Below are 17,329 nucleotides of genomic sequence, written 5' to 3' on the forward strand. Positions count from 1 at the left end.
GAACCACAACTCCTAACTCTTTGATGAAACTAGAAAATTGAAGATAGCACCAGGACCAAAGTGTAAAAACCCTGATGTGCCCATCTGCCAGGACCAAACAATAAAAAGCAAAAAAAATTTAGACTGGCTCAGAACCAACGAGTACAATCAAGAGCTCTCATCAATGAATTGTCTCAGTGAGGGCAAGTGTGTCATCCTAGCCAGTGTTCAATGATTTCAATGGACTAACCACCTGCTGCTGAGTCTCGCCGAGTCTCACTGAGTGAGTGAGCGAGCAAGATCTTGTTACTACTGAGAGAAGAGAAATGAAGCCATACCTGGCATCCCTGCAGCCAACCCCTGCCCAAATGCAAGAGCAGAGTTTACTGCAGCAGCTGCCACAAGTGGATCAGTTTGCTGACCTTGCTGGTTCTGATTTGGGGTCAAAGGACGTTGGCTGGCACCTCCACGAAGAACCTAGGAACAAGGCAGAAATCAGATCAGCTCTTTCCTCCTTTATCAGAAGTTTTAAATAGCAATACCTGTGTTCTCACATGACTAATCAGATGGTACAGACCCCCATTAGGAAAAGATCTTTTCTCATGCATTCATCAGATACAAGGTATTTTTTTAGTCTTTAAAAAATATATTATTCATTATATGAAATGGCTCTCTGCAAGGTGGAGGGACATTGGGAGAAAATAGTGACGTAAAAGAAAACGGAAAAAAGACATCATTAAAAACTTCTATAAATACATGCAGAGAAAACAAACAAAAAACCAAGAAAAGGCCAAAGACTGGAACTGAGATGCCCCAAACAGAATCATATAACAGATGACAGCGATGACATAATAAAAACAACAGCTATGACTGACATTTACATAGCACTTTCAGTATTTTCTCATTTTATCCTGCTATTATTCCGTCCATTTTCCAGGTGAGGGAATGAGAGCTAAGAGGGTTGAAGTCACTTGCCCAGGGTCACAGTCGCTCAGCTGGAGCTGTGTCTTCCTAACTCCAGGTCCAGCACTCCAAGCACTACTACCTCAGATCCCCATCCTCCCTAGCCAAGTCTTTTGTGCCTAAGGCACAGAGATTAGCCCAGGATGCCACAGTTCGTATCACATCTTCCTGGCTTCAGAGCCTCAGCTCAAGTGAACAAAGAACTGAATATTAAATATCACTTACTTACTCAACCTTGTATACCTAAGTCTTCAAACACCCCATTGTCCAGCCAAACTCTGGACTTCCTTTTACTCTATGAAGACATCCTCTGTCTCCTTCATTTCTTCATGCTATCCCCTATGCCCCCAACATCCTCTCCCGACTCTGTGCCTTTCCCTGGACTTGTTATTTCGAATATTCCCATCCAAACCAACAGAAAAGTCACTGACTCCCCTACGAGGGTTTTCTCTGATCTACGCAACACTCCCCACAAACTGTTAATGACATGCTTCCACTTGTGCCCACTCTCCTTGCCAAGAACTTTCCTTGCCATCCCTGGGTGCTGTAATTATCCCAGGCATATCCCGTCAACATATTCGGACTTAAAGGCTGAAGGAAATCCCTTCCCTCAGCTCTGTGAAGGAGAGGGGCTGCCCCAGAGGCTAAATGGGCAAAAGCCTACAAAATAAAATGTGGAAGGTTTTTTAATAACCTTCAGTGATTAAAATATGCAAATTGAGGAGGTCGGGAAGAGAAAGGGGCACTGACACACTACTGGCACACTCAGGCCAGAATCTTTTTAAAAGGCAATCTACAAATTTATAAGATTCATAAATCCTAAAAAAGGACAAATCACACTATTTGGAATTCTATCCAAAAAGTGTTGTCGAAAAAAGAAGAAAAAAAAGGCTAAAAAATATATATGAGAAAAAGAATAAGCATTTATATAGTACCTACTACATACCAGAGACTGTGCTAAGCACTTCACAAATCTCATTTGATCTGCACAACAATTCTGTAGGGGAGGTGCTCTTATCATCCCCATTTTACAGTTGAGGAAATTGAGGCAGATAGCAGTTAAGGGACTTGTCCAGGGTCAAACAACTAAGAAGAGGCTGAGGCTGGGTTTGAATTCAGGTCTTCCCATTTCTAGGTCCAGACCTCTATCCACTGCACTGCCTTGATGCCTCTAAACATAGACCTAACATGGCAGCATTACTAGTACTAACAAAGAGCTGGGAACAATTTAAATATACAACAGTCAGCAAATGACCAAACAAACTTCCAAATGTAAATATAATGCATGCCCTTAAATGGGAAAGAGGACTACGTTTTTTTCTACTCTATTTTTCCCACTTGTGATGGCGCAACTATCTCAAAAATGTCTTTTCAAATGTGACTTGAACACCTCATGACATACAGTTAAATAAAGAACATAAACTGGAGGCACACTCTTACAGTTAACCATAAAATTAAGAAAAATAATAAATTCAGCAAATTTGTAGGATATAAAGCAAGCCCACATCAATGATCAACATTCCTGTATAATAACCCCCCCCCAAAATCCAGCAGAAAGAAAAATTCCATTCAAAATCATTACCGAGGGTATAACACATTTGGGAGTCTCTCTACCAAGCTATACACAGAAGTACATGAACTATTTGTGGAGCTGTGATTTTGTCCAGCCATTCTGAAAAGCTAGGCATAGAAGACTAGAAAGCATGGTCTTCCTCCCTTCGTTGCAAAGGGGTGGGTAGGAATAGAGCTGCGTGTGGGGGTGTCAATGGCCCTCGTTTTTCTCATCTGTAAAATGAGGAAGCTGGAAATAGATGACTTTTAAGGTTCCTTTCTGTTTAAAATACTATTATTCAAAAGAATGAAGCTCTGATCAACTGAAGGTTTGAGTGAAAAAAGCAGAAAAACAGGGATCCCAGGGTTCTGCAAGGGCTGCCCAAATGTTCTGCTGTGTAGCTGCACCACCCCCACCTCCAGGCTTGACCAGTCCCTTTTGCATAGCCAGCTGCTGATGGGCTGGGCCACTTTCCAGGTTCCTCTCCATTCACACTCATGCATCATAGGCAGCACAGGCTCCCAGATGTCCCAGTGGTCAATTGCTAAGCCAGTCACACTGACAGCTTCTACACAGCCTCAGTTCCTCAAGTGAATGCACAACTAGAAAGTTGGCTTTTCACAAAAAGGCCTGTTAGAGCCATTACTACCTCACATATAGGATATACTTACAATACTTACAACTTATACTTGTGCTACCCAAGCTTAGAAAAGTGGGTCCATCTATTACCTAGAGAATTTTCATCCTTGAGTTTTTCCATCACATGTGTCACTATCTCAATGAGCACTTTCTAGTGTTGATGGAGATAGAAAAAGAGAGATAGACAACACAGATGAGATAGATGACAGAGGTAGATAGGTAGACAGATGGATAGATGCCCAGTAGGCAGATAGACGGATGAAAGAAAGAGGTTGATAGGTAGATAGATGAGATTAGACAGAAAGAGTTAGATACAAACCTCCACATGGTTTGTATCTGAGTTTCATATTGATTAAAAGATTTATGGGAAACAGAAATGTGGGGAAACAGATAAAGATGAGCACAGTAGTGAAATGCAATTCCTTTATAGCTCTAAAGTGATAGCAAGCCATAGGGATGACTTTACTATCATGATTTCACCTGATTTCTGCCTTTGGCATCAGTGGTTCTGTTTTAGTTACTACGATGACTCACCAAGGGATATTTAGACATGAACGAAGGAGCTAGATACAATGGGCATGAATATACTGGAGTTCTTCTAAATGCTACTATAGAGTTCCAGAAGAATGGAGTGCCTATTGAGCTTTGCTTTTTTAAAGTATGCCCAGTTAATCCAATGTAGAAACTGGAAGTACAGTTTCAGCAACAAATGGAGCTGCAGAAGTTAGGGTGCCTGAACACTCAGGGATAACATATGCACATGTCCATAAAGTTCTGGATCTTTCAGGATATTGAAGCCTCAAAATTAATGGGCCTTTCTTTTCTTCTTTCTTTAAGTGCAGACTTTCCTTAATTCCTATTCATTATAAAATGTGATCTCATTTACTTAGGTCAATGGAAGGAAAGCTTGAATCAAAACAGTTTATGATTTTAAAAAGTGACAATGGATATGAGGTCATAGTGGCATACAACCTTTTGAATGCAACCAGTCAAGCACTTAGCACACTTCTACATCTGCACTCTGTGCAGACATCTATAGCCAGTTTTGCTGTAACTCGACATGTGTATTCCTAAAGATGACTTCAATACGCAAAAATCACACAATTAGAAGCAATGGGCTTATGGGAAAATGGAGGCAGGGTCACAGCACTCAAAAAATTCATCTGGGGCATATATAAAAAGACAGGAACCTGACAAAAGAGGTAACACAGTTTTGCTACATTTTTAAATGGTGGAATATATATATATATATTCATTCTACACTAACTAGTGGCTGCTGCTTGTCCTGTGGCCCAGATCCCACAGGGCCAGGCAATAATCAAGAGGACAGCTGCACATGGGGAAGAGAGGACCCCAGCCCTCTCTGCCCATGGTCCTGACTGTGCCACAAGATGTATTTAAGAATATAGCACTTTGCCTTAAAAAGAGGCCTGCAGTTTGCTTACAGAAGGGAGCTGGAGTTTGGGTACCCTTTTCTTTTCTCCCTTTCTCAGGGATGAAATTGAGCATTAGCAAGCCTCAAATTGGGGTTATGCTCTAACTGTTTTCTAATATGTCATTGTGTTGAAAGAAATTCATATTTTCAAAACAAGTACTTAGCTTTGAGAATAGTGTTGTAAATTGTAAGCAAACAAAAAGTAGCGAAAGTTCTTTAATAAGGAAGCTATTTTAGTTATTAATAAAGGGCTGCACAACCCCTACCTTCTGCCCTCCCCCCAAAAAGGCAAGAGGCTGAGTGGAGAATAACTTATATAACATTGCTTAGGTGATGACTTTGTCAGCCTTGCTAAATTGCTTTTCTTCCAATTTTAAAATTCTTCACTCTAAGGATGACTCTCCTGGAGAAGGAAAGGATAGATTGGAAAATGAAAGCGACATTAGAAACAACAAAAAGTGTTGTAAAATAACAAACAAAATAAGTCTTCCCTCTAAAATTTGAAAACCATTAAAAGTACAATGGAAAATGCAGGTGTGTTTTCTCTATTATCTATACAGTTTCATCCTTTTGTGATTGCTTAATTAGTCCTGAAATGATCTCACCAGATCTAACTTGGAACTCCCAGCTGGCCCTTAGTGATTTTTCTGTCTCCGACCATGTATCTCATAAACCTGCAGCAAACTGAACAGGCTTCATACTCTGATTGGTGAGACCTTGCCTGGGGTCACTGTCTCATGAAGTGCCCAGGCTATCTTACTACACGCACCACTCCTAACTCTAGAATTTTCCAACTCACCCCTTTTCCAAAGGTAACCTCCCTTCCACTCTCCTTTTTAATGAGTTGTTCTCTCCTCCACAAATCTTCCCCTTAGAATTAAGGGGTAGGAACTGTCTGTTCTTAATTGTATTTGGATTCTCAGCACAGAGCCTTATACAGTCAGCATTTAATACATATTCATCCTCTCTCCCTCTCCCTCTCATTCAGTTGCAGTAAGTCCAGAAGTTCCTAACCTTTTTGTGTCATGGATACTTTTTTCCTCTGCAAATACACGAAGCTAAAATGGTATCTTCAGGGTCCATCCACATGATTAGGACAGCTAGACTTCGCACTTAGCTGCTTACAGCAATACACATTTACACCTGGGATTTTTTTGTAATTTCAATACTTGAATGCCTATTCACAATAACAGTTTGACAGGAAGTGGTGACAAATTGCAAGTGTGCTCAGCAATAAATTTGATGCATAGTGTTCTCTAAAGACACCGTGTATACATTAATGCTAAGCACAAACAAGCTCACCCAACAAGTAAATTTCAGGGAATGAGAGGGATGAGAGAAAACTCAGACTGAGTGGAGCATTTCTCTGAGCCCTCCATGGAGTTCATCTGGATGAGCTCAGTCACTGGACAGATAAAGGTCTACTACTCGCACCATGTGGCAAAGGGAACAGCTTGCGAACAGTTCAAACCTGACCCCCCAATTCCACACGAGGAGCTCTTTCCATAAAACCATGTGGTCAAGATGATCCCACAAAAATGTCCTGGGTTAGAACAAATGCTACCTGGACTTTCTACTTATCTGTAAAAGAGGAGGGCACCCAATAGGTCTGAGCAGCATAGTAAGAAAAAATACTGAACTACTCATTTCCTCTTCAATGCAGGCATCTCTCCAGCCTTTACGAGAAAGTATAAAAAGACAAGCCGATGAAAGAAAGCTCCAGGTGACTAAAAATAAGAAAATGATGAAGTTTTATTTTCTACAAAGCAAACTGCCAAAAATGCCAAAAGCTGTGGACAGTCAATGCTGCGGGCTACAGAAAGAGAGGCAGCCCTGTGACACTGTGGGTGGGGCTAGGAATAAGTTCAACAACTCTGAAAATCGACTGAGATTCTTTCTAAGAAAATGACTAAAATTTCCGTTGCTATTGTGCCAGATTCCACTACTAGGAACAAATCCTAAGACGACCAATACTAAAAAGACTGGTACCACATATAACTAGGTTCTTATTAGTGTGAATAATGAATCTTGTGAAGTGGTCCCATTACTGGAATTCTCACTGCATATCTCCATTGGGCTAGAACCAATTCCCACACATAAATATAATTTGGTATAGTCCTCCTCTTTCTTTTCTTTCTCCTCCTCCTCCTCCTCTTCATTATCCACCAAAATATTTTTACAGTCATACTTTCTGTAGTAGCAACGAATTGGAAACAAAGTAGATGCCCTTAAATTCGCTAAAAAAAATGTGGGATATGAATGGGAAATTAAGAGCCTACAACTGTGCTACCAAGGTGAGAGATATGTGAAGAATAATATAATGTAACATAAAATAAAGCAGGCAGAACCAGGAAAGTAATATACACAAAGACTACCACAGAACCACAGAACTTAAGAGTTGAATGGACCTCTGCGGGCTCCAATTCTCTCAGGAGAGAGAATAATTCAGCTGCAAGCCAGCCCATTGCACCTGTTGGGAAATTTTTCCTAACATTCAGACATAAATTTGCCTCAATGCCACTTTTATCCACTGCTACGTATAGATCCTGTCTTTTAGGGACTAATGGAATACTAAAAACAACAAAACAATGAAATTGAATGCTGTGAAATTACAACAGCCAGTCCTTTGTTCTCCCACTGGTGGAGCTATGAACTGGTAGAACCATTCTGGAAAACAACTGGAAATTATGTTATGGGAATTACTAAAATATGCACCAAATCTAGAAATCTGCATGAAGTTAAAGACAGAAAGGTACCATATACACCAAGGTTCATAATAGCATTTTTTGTAGGAAGATTTCTCTCTCTCACTGTCTTACGTGCTTCATATTTCCATTTCTTAGACCATTTCGAGTCCAAAGTCAGATGTTGCCTCCTCTGCGAATCATGGCCTACTACCCCCACTGTTGTATTTCCTATTGACATTGATGTTTTTAGGATGAAGCTCACTCTCTTTTCCCTCCAAAACAGAGGGAAAAAAAATCAAATCTGATATATTCTTATTAAGAGGCCTTATAAATGCCAAAATACTTAGAATATAATTTCATTTTTATAGCAGGAAAGAATTGGAAATAAAGTAGATGCCCACTGATTAGGGAATGGTTAAACCAACTGGAGTTCATGAATGCAATGGAATATTAGTGTACTATTTAAAATGATGACTCTGAAGAATAGTGAAAGTATCAAAACAAATATAAACGTGCAAAATAAAGTAAGCAGAACCAGTAAAACAATACATGTTACTACAACATTGTAAATGGAAAGTAAAAAAATCCCTGAACCCTGAACAATTATGACCAAGATTGGTCCCCAGGAAGAGACAGGACTATACCTTACTCTCTCCCTTTCTGTTGTGGGGGAATTATGGGTAAATATAATGACACTAAAACGATGCTTTGGTTAGTTCTGAAGAAATACTTTTGCCCCTTCTTTTTCATATTCTTTTGTCACAAGGAATGGCACCCTAGGTAGTGGAGAGGAGACAGAAGGCTATGTATGGAAATAAAAGTAAAGTAAAAATAAATACGAAAATTTGAAAAAGGAAAAATTAAAGAAATGAGTGAAAATAAAAAAGAAGGCAGTACATGTGCCCAGATTTCACATTTCATCTTTTTAAATAATGCAATGAAATTGTAATTGAAATCAGTATACTGTCTTGATTATAAATGAAATGCTTCATACATTCATTAAGCTCTTGTCTTTCATATTTTTAAATGATATAGGATATCTATGTATTTAAATGAATCACAATTACATATAGAACTTCACTATCTCCTAGAGCTATGCTTAATTTGAAAAAAAATCATTAAATATCTACTATGATCAACACACTGTGATAGAAAAAACTGGAAACAAACTGGGTGCCCATCAATTGGAGAATAACTGAATAAATTATGTTCTATGAATGCAATGGAAGACCCTGATGGGACATTATTGTTTACTGAGTGGAAGGCCCTAATTTTAGAAATAAAGAAACTGAGGGCACAGAAGTATAGCCGCATTTAAAGAATAAAATAAAATAAAATATTAAAAAAAAAAAAAAAAAACCTAAATGGCAGAGCTAAGACTTAAAACTGAGCATGCTTTTAACTATATCCCCACTGTCTCATGAAAATAACCAAATATAACCAAAGGGCTGGTCAGTATCAGAAAATGTCCAGTTATTCTAATTCTAATATTCTAATTCTGATAAATAAAATATGAATATGTAATAATACCAAAAAAATTCAGCCCCAAGATGCAGGTCTTGGCATCTATATACTCTAGTTATCTTATAGCCTAATATCAGGACTGAGATAACCCAGGGGAAATGATATTATGAGAAATACAATGATGTAAGTAGATCCAGTTTAAAAAAAAAATACATACATATAAAATAGGCAAGACATGAGACAAGACAAGTGAGTTCTAATTCCAGCTCCAATATGTTATTAGCCCTGTGAATGAGGGCCACTCACATTCACTTCAACATTCAGTTTCCTCCTCATTTGTCACTTATGGAAGGCTTGTACTTACTAGATAGATCCTTGAGACTCTGACTCTCTCTCTCTCTCTCTCTCTCTCTCTCTCTCTCTCTCTCTCTCTCTCTCTCTCACACACACACCCCCAACATGTGCACGTACACACAGAGCACAAAATGAAGTTTTCTATCGAATAGCACATGTATTCTTTTAAAAGGCCTGGAACTACTCCATGTTTTTACAATTCCTCTCAGCAGCTCTGAATCAGTTCAGTGCTCAGAGTTTGCCATTTGCAGGCAGGATTTGCTGAAAGGTCCTTGGCTGTCTGACAATTTGCCTAAGTGGATTTGCTACTGCTGCTCGTCTTAGGGTGGAACTGTTGCCACTAAATACCTAAGGAAGACAGGAGGGGAGTGAAAAACAAAATATGTACCAATGTCTTCATTTATTTCAAAAATTCATCTGTAAATATCAACATCATAAAAGTCACCAGAAATTCTATAAACTCTTTTTCCTCTAAATTTTTTGAAATTCAACTGGCTCTTTTTGTAAAACGAGATAATCACAGAACTCCTAAATTTGATGGGAATAGTTGTTAAAATATCTAAGATTGTTATTTCTATGCAGATTATTATGAATTTGCAAAGGTGAGGATAATTATGGTATAGAATACTGTATATAATGACAGATTTCTTAGCATGCACAGATATGTTTTTTCCCCTCTTCTTTTTCTGTTAAATACAAAAACGAAAACAAAAAGCTATGATAGTTATTTGCAAATGGGACAGATACAGGGATTGGGGGGCAAAATATCATCAATATATGTTTATCTAAAAAATTACCTGTAGAAGGGGAACTAATTATCTATGAGTTTCTAAGACATGTATCACTAGGAAACTACTAACAGAGGAAAGAAAAACTAAGAAATCCAAGACTTGGGCAAATCCTACATTCCAGGATGCTATGAAGTTCACAGTATAACAGAGATGAAGAGGCACTTTGGAGGTTTCCTAGACCTTTCTCCTTTTACACAGGATAAAGCTAAGGCCCAGAAGGGGGAGGCCCAGAGTCTTAAGAGGGCAGAGCCCCTACAGGACACCAGCTGGCACTGACAGCATTGGCACTAACAGACGGTTTCAGATACATCCACGTACGATGAGGAAGAGATTTTGGATGCAAAATTGTTTCCTTTGGTGTGAAGTGTCACATGCACCAACACGGATAATGTACTTGAAATCTAGATGCAATTTGTTTAGTTATTTTAGTAAAATGTCTGAGTTAATCATGACAACTTTAACCCATACAAACAAAAGTGACTAAGAGAAGGAGGACTTGGAAAAGGGAACCAGTGACTTTTCATGGATTCCTATCTTGTATTTTTCTTCTCTGTAAAAAAATATCCATTTGAATTTACACAATGACAAAAATTCTGTCTTCAGGTATTTAGGATCTTACTGATATACAATAGAGACGTCCAAGTACCTGTTGCTGCCCTTGCTGAGTTTGCTGAGTGGTCTGCTGGTTAGCTGAATTACTTGCTGCAGCGGCGGCAGCAGCTTGCTGTTGGAAAAGACTGGCAGGATAGACTCCCCAGGGAGTGACTCCATAGTACTGGTGAGGAACCACAGCAGGGCCTAAAATGGTAAAGAAAAGTGAACGAGGTTTGAATTAGGAAGAACACTAACAATCAGGAATCACGAGAAGTAAAAGTTGAACAACTCAGCTGAATCTATCATCTAAGAGAACTGAAAATAACTTCGATTTAACTGCAGAAAATGTTATAGGAAACTGTAAAATGTATGATACCTTATCATGAATAAAATATGACGTAATATAAAAATGTTATAGGAAGGGCTCTCACTTCAGGTATGAGTTGGACAAGACTGACCTCCAAGTTCCCCATGGATTCTGAGGTTCTACTTTTTCTCAAAAGCAGAAAGAATCATATGATAACATTAAATTTGTATCAACCTACAAGAATTTATTAAGCATTTACAAAGTGTCCAGCACTAATAATGTTTTTCTATCTCCACTACCAAATGGTGAAGATACCAGGAATGATAAAAACATGGTCCCGGTCCTCAGGAAATTCCCATTTTAATGCAGGAGATAACATTTAACTAAACATGTGCAAGACACAGATAGTATAAAGAGTTGGTCATGTCAAAGGGAAGGCAGAACCACTAAGGATCTTTTTAAAAGTCTGATTTTATTTTTGCTTCAAATTAGCAAGTAATCATTTTCTCTCCCTCCCCAAAACACCACCATAATAAAAGAACGAGGAGAAGGGGGGCAAGGATTTATTAAGCACCTACTATGTAATAGCACAATACTAAGCTCTCCACAGAGCCTTTGGGGGAGGAGCTTACAAAAAGAAAGTCAGTAAACACTGATAAGTATCTACCACGTGCCAGGCCCTGGGCTAAAAGTGGTAAAAAAAGAAAGGCAAATGTCCACCCTTATTCCCAAAGAGCTCACAGTCTAACTAGGGAAACCACATGCAACAACTATGTGCAACAAAGCTATATACAGGAAAATCCGGGCATAATCAACAAAGAGAAGGTACCAAAACGAAGGGGTACAGGGAAAATCTTCCTCTAAAAGGCTGGATTTTAGCATGAGCTTGAAGGATTTAGGCAGGAGCTGAATCATCCTCCAGATGTGGAAATAGAGAACTCCAGGTATGGGATCATGAACTGGTTTGTTTGTTTGCTTTTGCATATGTAATCGGACTTTTTAAACAAAAATCAAACCATTTTGAAGATTATTATTTTGTTACATGGTTTGGGATACGGTGATCCTAAGTGTGTTTCATTCTCTCATTTTTTTTACTTCCCTTGAAATTCTTGATCATTGGTTATTCCAGAAGAATTTCATTATTATTTCTTTTAGCCCAATAAAATAACCTTTCCTAATCTGATTCTCATGGCACTTCTGTTTTGCAGTTTTGTACCTGCTATATTTCTATTCAATGTAATTTCTTTTTTTCATCTGGTGAAGTTTGTTGGTATCATATGGGAATCCTGATGACATACATTTCTATTCTACAACTTTACTAAGTTTATTACTTCTACTCATTTTAGTTGATTCTTTAGTATTCTGTGTAAATCACCATTATCATCTGCAAAATAATACTTTTGTTCATTCTTTGCCCCTCTTTAGCTCTAGCTTTTCAATTTCTTATCTTATAACTTAAGTTACCTTGTCTTCTAGCATTTTAAATAGTAGTGGTGATAATGGGAATCTTTGAATTAATTACTCATCATCTTAAAAGAATGGCTTCTAACTTTTCTTCATTACATACACTGTTTACTCTTACTGTCAGATACTGTTTACTATATTAAGGAAAAATCCAGGTATTCCTAATCATTCTAGTAACAAAGACATTGGATTTTGTCAAAAACGTTTTCAGCATTTACTGATGTAATGTGTTTTTCCTTATTTATCTTACAAATATAGATTAGTAATCATACGGCCCTCCTTACATTGAACCAAAGCTGCATTTCTGGTATAAGTCCAATATGGTCATTGCATATAATCTTTCTGACATATTATCACAACCTATTTGAATCAATGTTAATGAATATAGGGATTCTGATCTATAATTTTCTTCCTCAGTATTATCTCCGATTAAGGTATCAGAACTAGATATGGATCAAAGAAAAAGATTGGAAGGATCCCTTCTTTTACTATTTTTACAAACAGCTTATATAAATATGAGGATAACTCTTTGAATGTTGGATGAAATTTACTTGCAAATCCTGGTCCAGGAGGGTGGGTTTTTTTGGGGGGGGGTGGGGTGGGGGGAGTCTTTTGACTTGATCAATTACATTTTTTTAAAAAAAATACTGGGTTATTTAAATATTCTATAGCTTTTATTAATCTGAATATTTTATAATTTAAAAGCATTCACCCATGTCATCTAATTCTGAAAAGTTCTTTTGATTCCCCTTGAACTGTTGTGAATTCACCTTTTTCATTTTAATATAAAAATTTTCATTTACCTATTAAAAATTATTTTTTAATCATTTAATTTTTATAGTTTAAAACATTGATTTCCACAAGATTTTGAATTACAAATTTTCTCCCCATTTCTACCCCCCTCCAAGATGGTATATTCTGACTGCCCCATTCCCCAGTCAGCCCTCCCTTCTGTCACTCTACTCACCTCCATCCCCTTTTCCCTTACTTTCTTGTAGGGCAAGATAGATTTCTATGCCCCATTGCCTGTATATCTTATTTCCCAGTTTCATGCAAAAACAACTTTTTTTTTTGAACATCTGCTTTTAAAACTTTGAGTTCCAAATTCTCTCCCCTCTTCCCTCCCCACCCACACTCACTATGCAGGCAAGCAATTCAACATAGGTCACATGTGTATCATTATGTAAAACCCTTCCACAATACTCACGTTGTGAAAGACTGTCTATATTTTGCTCTCACCTATCCAGTCCCCTTTATTCAATTTTCTCCCTTGACCCTGTCCCTTTTTCAAAGTGTTTGATTTTGATTACCTCCTCCTGCTATCTGCCCTCCCTTCTATCATCCCACCTTTTTTATCCCCTTCCTCCTCCTTTCCTGTGGAATAAGATAACCAATTGAGTGTGTATGTTATTCCCTCCTCCAGTCAAATCCGATGAGAAATTCACTCATTCCCCCTCACCTACCCCTCCCTTCCAACAGAACTGCTTTTTATTTTTAAAGTCAGAATAGCATTGATTTATCGCATTTTTCTTTAAAAGCATCTAGTTTCATTTATCAAAATTTTTAAATCTCTTGATTTTTAGAATTTCCATTTTATTTGGCTGAAGCATTCTGATTTGTCATTGTCCTTGATTTTCTTAATTTTCTGCCAATTTGTTTATTTTTTTTCCTGATGAAAGAGTATAGAAACAGAAATTTTGCCCTAAAAACTGCTTTAGATACATCCCAAGTTTTAGTATGTTGTGTTAATATAAAGACATAATGAAATGACTTTAATGAAATATTCTATCATTTCTATAATTGGTTCTTTAACTCACTAATTCTTTAGGATTAAATTATATAATATGTGATTAAATTTTAAGTATTTATTCAAAGGTCTTTTCCTAAATATATTTTTATGGCATTATGATTAGTAACTAATGTGTCTAGTATGTCTGTTTTTCTACATTTTTTGGTGAGATAAATGATCAAGGTCTGTAAAGGTATCAGGCCTACCTGTAAAACAAGTAGGTCCTTTCTGTTCCCACTCAGTAAGCAAAAGAGATCTACTTGTAATTTTTTCAAAGTCTGAATTAGCGCCTTAAATGTGTTCTTGTTTATCTTTTGGCTAGATTTTTCTAGATCTGAAAGAGGTACAATGAGGTGTCCTATTTTAGTTTTATTCTTTCTTTTTCCCTGGTAAAAATTTTAATTAACTTTAAGTATTTAGGTGGATGCAACTTGGGGTGCGTACATGTGTCTGTGTGTGCACCTCTCCCTCTCTCTCTTTCTGTGTGTGTGTGTGTGTGTGTGTATAAAATGGTACTGATATTGACTCTTGATGGTACCTATATGCACCTGCTTATATTTTTTATCATGTCTATATCACTGCACTTATCTGAAAACATGCTTGTTGCCACTATTTTTTTGATAATTTTTCTATTTCACTAAATTTTGATAATCTTTCTAGTTGACTCTAGTATTCACTGCATAAATCATCATATCACCATAAAAATGATAATTTTGTTTCTTCTTTGCCTATACTTATATCCCAGGAATTTGCTTTCTTATCTTATTACTAAAGCCAGTACATCTTGTGCTGTGTTAAACAGCAGCGGTGATGATAGGCATCCTTGAATTCAGGTGAAACATACACCTAAGTTTGCTTCTATGCCTCATTTTAACTACTGGGTATATTTCATTTATGAATTTATATTTATATTTAGTTATTATAAAATAAATTTATATTTATTACAAAATAATTTTATATTAATTTTAATTCCTGGTTATGTTTCAGGCCCTCATTTTGTCTCTTGGGTATTTTTATGTTTTTAGTTTCTTATAAACACTGTATTGTTAGATAGTGTTTGCGACTGCACTAAGCTATTCTCTGTTATAGGTGAATGCATCCCATTTATGTTCAAGGTTAGGAATTTTTTATCCCCTTCACCCTTTTCTCTTGAACTTTTTCATCTCTTTGGCCCCATTCTCCTCTTTAAAAAAAAAAAGTAGACAAAGAGGGAGTTAACTAAATATATGTACTCTATAAATAGAGGTCCCTCTCCATTCCATTCTTCCTCTCTCTCTGATGTTGTAATTTTTCTTTTTATCTCCCCCTGCTACTCTATTTTAATTTGGAGTTTGCTTTGCTTATGAGCTGAGTTGTCAGGAAAGTTTGGAGACAGAGATGAGCAAGGAGAGCATTCAGGACTCAAGGCATAGGCAGTGAAAAGAAACATATTCAAAAGGAATATCATCTGAAAAGAACAGCAATTAATCCAGGGTAACAGGCTCCTACTACACAGAAAAAAAATAAAGCATAAGGAGACTGGAGAGGTAGGGATGGTGAAGGATGTGAAGGGATTTAAATGACAAATAATTTATATTATTGAGTAGGACCATGAAATAATCAGAACTGGGAAAGACATGAGGCAGGAAGATCAACAAAAGGCTATGGTAGTAATACAGGTATGAGATGATGAAGTCCTGTGACTTCATGTGAAAGCTGTATGAGTGAAAAGAAACAGACTTATTAAGGAGATGTTGTGAAAGTAGAAGTACGAGACTGGACATAAACTAAATATGTGGAATAAATTTAGGTGAAGAGTTTAGGATACTAACTGGGTTGTGATCCAGGGTCCCTGGTACTGCCTTTGACAATAATACGAAAGTTCAGAAAAGGGGAGAGTTTGGAGGAAAAGAATACACATCAGGGGGGCAGCTAGGTGGCACAGTGAGTAGACCATCGGCCCTGCAGTCAGGACCGGAGTTCAAACCCAGCCTCAGACATTTGACACACTGAATAGCTGTGTGACCTTGGGCAAGTCACTTAACCCCAACTGCCCTGCCTTCAACACCTCCAAAAGAAAAAAAAAGAATATACGTGAGTTTTCGACATGTCAAATTTTAAGATGTCTAAGGGGTACCCAATTGGAGATGTCTAATGTACAGCTGGAGATGTAAAATTGGAGACCAGGAGAGAAGGTAAGGCTGGATAAATGGATTTGAGAAACATTAACACAGAGAAGATAACTGAACCCATGAGAGCAGAAAAGAATACCAAGTGAAACAATATATATAAAGACCTAGAATAGGCCCTTGTATTAAAGCCATGTTTGGTAGGTATGATATACAGATATATAAAAGGCAGCATGCTTGCCAGAACAGGGTCAGTGAAGGAAGAAAACTAGGAGAGTACAGTATAGAAACCTGGGGGGAAAAGAGTTATCCAGGAAAAGAGAGGGATCAACAGTGTAAAAGGCAAGTGAAGGCTGAGAAAGATGAAAAAAGTCCATTAGATCTAGAAATTAAAAGATAACCACTGACTCTGAAAAGAGCACTTTCAGCAATGAAAAGGCTGGCAGCTAGACTGAGAGCTTTTTAAGATAACAAAGACTAGAAACTCAGGAAGATTCATCAGTAGAGGAATGGATGAGCAAACTAAGGTATTTGATTATTATAATACTGTTTGGTGTAAGAAATAATGAAAGAAATGATTTCAGTTAAACCTGAAAAGACTTGTATGAACTGATGCAGAGAGAAATGAGAAGAACCCGAATGGGGTTTACTATAACACCATGAAAACAACTTAAAAGCTAAACAACAATCAACTACAATTCCAGAGGCCCCATCATGAAAGATGCCATTCACCTTTAGTCAGGAGAGGTCCTCAGTATGCAGAATGAGACATATAAGTTTGGGGAGGTTGAACACAAGAATTTCTATTGGTTTTAAAAGCTTCCCATCGCCCACCCCCCACCTTTTTTCTTTTCAAAGGGAGAGGTATGAGAGGGAGAGAAAATGGATTTTTCTTATTTGAAAAATATTACATTTAATTTTTTTTAAAGTAAGATGGGAAGCCAAGGATCCTAGGGTAGACAGCTTTTTCAAGAAGTTTAGGCCAAAAAGAAAAGAGAAATACAGTACAGTAATTAACAAGAAAGAGGTGGTGGTTGGTCTTTTGTAATATTTTTCAAAAGGATGAAGGAGATGTGTAAATGGAGCATGAAAGGAGCCAGTAGAAAGGTAGAAATTAGAATTTTATTCATATCTTTTCCACAACCCTATGAGATAGAGAGACCTTCACATATGCAACAACAGCTTCAGAGAAGTAAAGCACCT

General features: G+C 37.4%; 1 protein-coding gene and 1 non-coding gene across 17 annotated transcripts in view; both read right to left on the reverse strand.

Moving 5' to 3' along the window:
* The window catches only part of PUM1 (pumilio RNA binding family member 1), a 170,220-nt gene that overhangs the window by 37,639 nt on the left and 115,252 nt on the right, over window positions 1–17,329 (reverse strand). For all 16 annotated transcript variants that reach the window (XM_036743288.1, XM_036743291.1, XM_036743289.1 and 13 more), the window contains 2 exons: window positions 10,511–10,662; window positions 318–456 (listed from right to left, as the gene is read on the reverse strand). In XM_036743288.1, the coding sequence (XP_036599183.1) occupies window positions 318–456; window positions 10,511–10,662 (291 nt within the window). The remainder of the gene's footprint in view (window positions 1–317; window positions 457–10,510; window positions 10,663–17,329) is intronic.
* On the reverse strand, window positions 123–205 carry LOC118840554. Its single transcript, XR_005009731.1, has one exon. It is a non-coding gene; the product is annotated as a small nucleolar RNA SNORD103/SNORD85 (small nucleolar RNA).

Source organism: Trichosurus vulpecula, chromosome 2 (genome assembly GCF_011100635.1).
Source record: "Trichosurus vulpecula isolate mTriVul1 chromosome 2, mTriVul1.pri, whole genome shotgun sequence".
Taxonomy (NCBI): Eukaryota; Metazoa; Chordata; class Mammalia; order Diprotodontia; family Phalangeridae; genus Trichosurus; species Trichosurus vulpecula.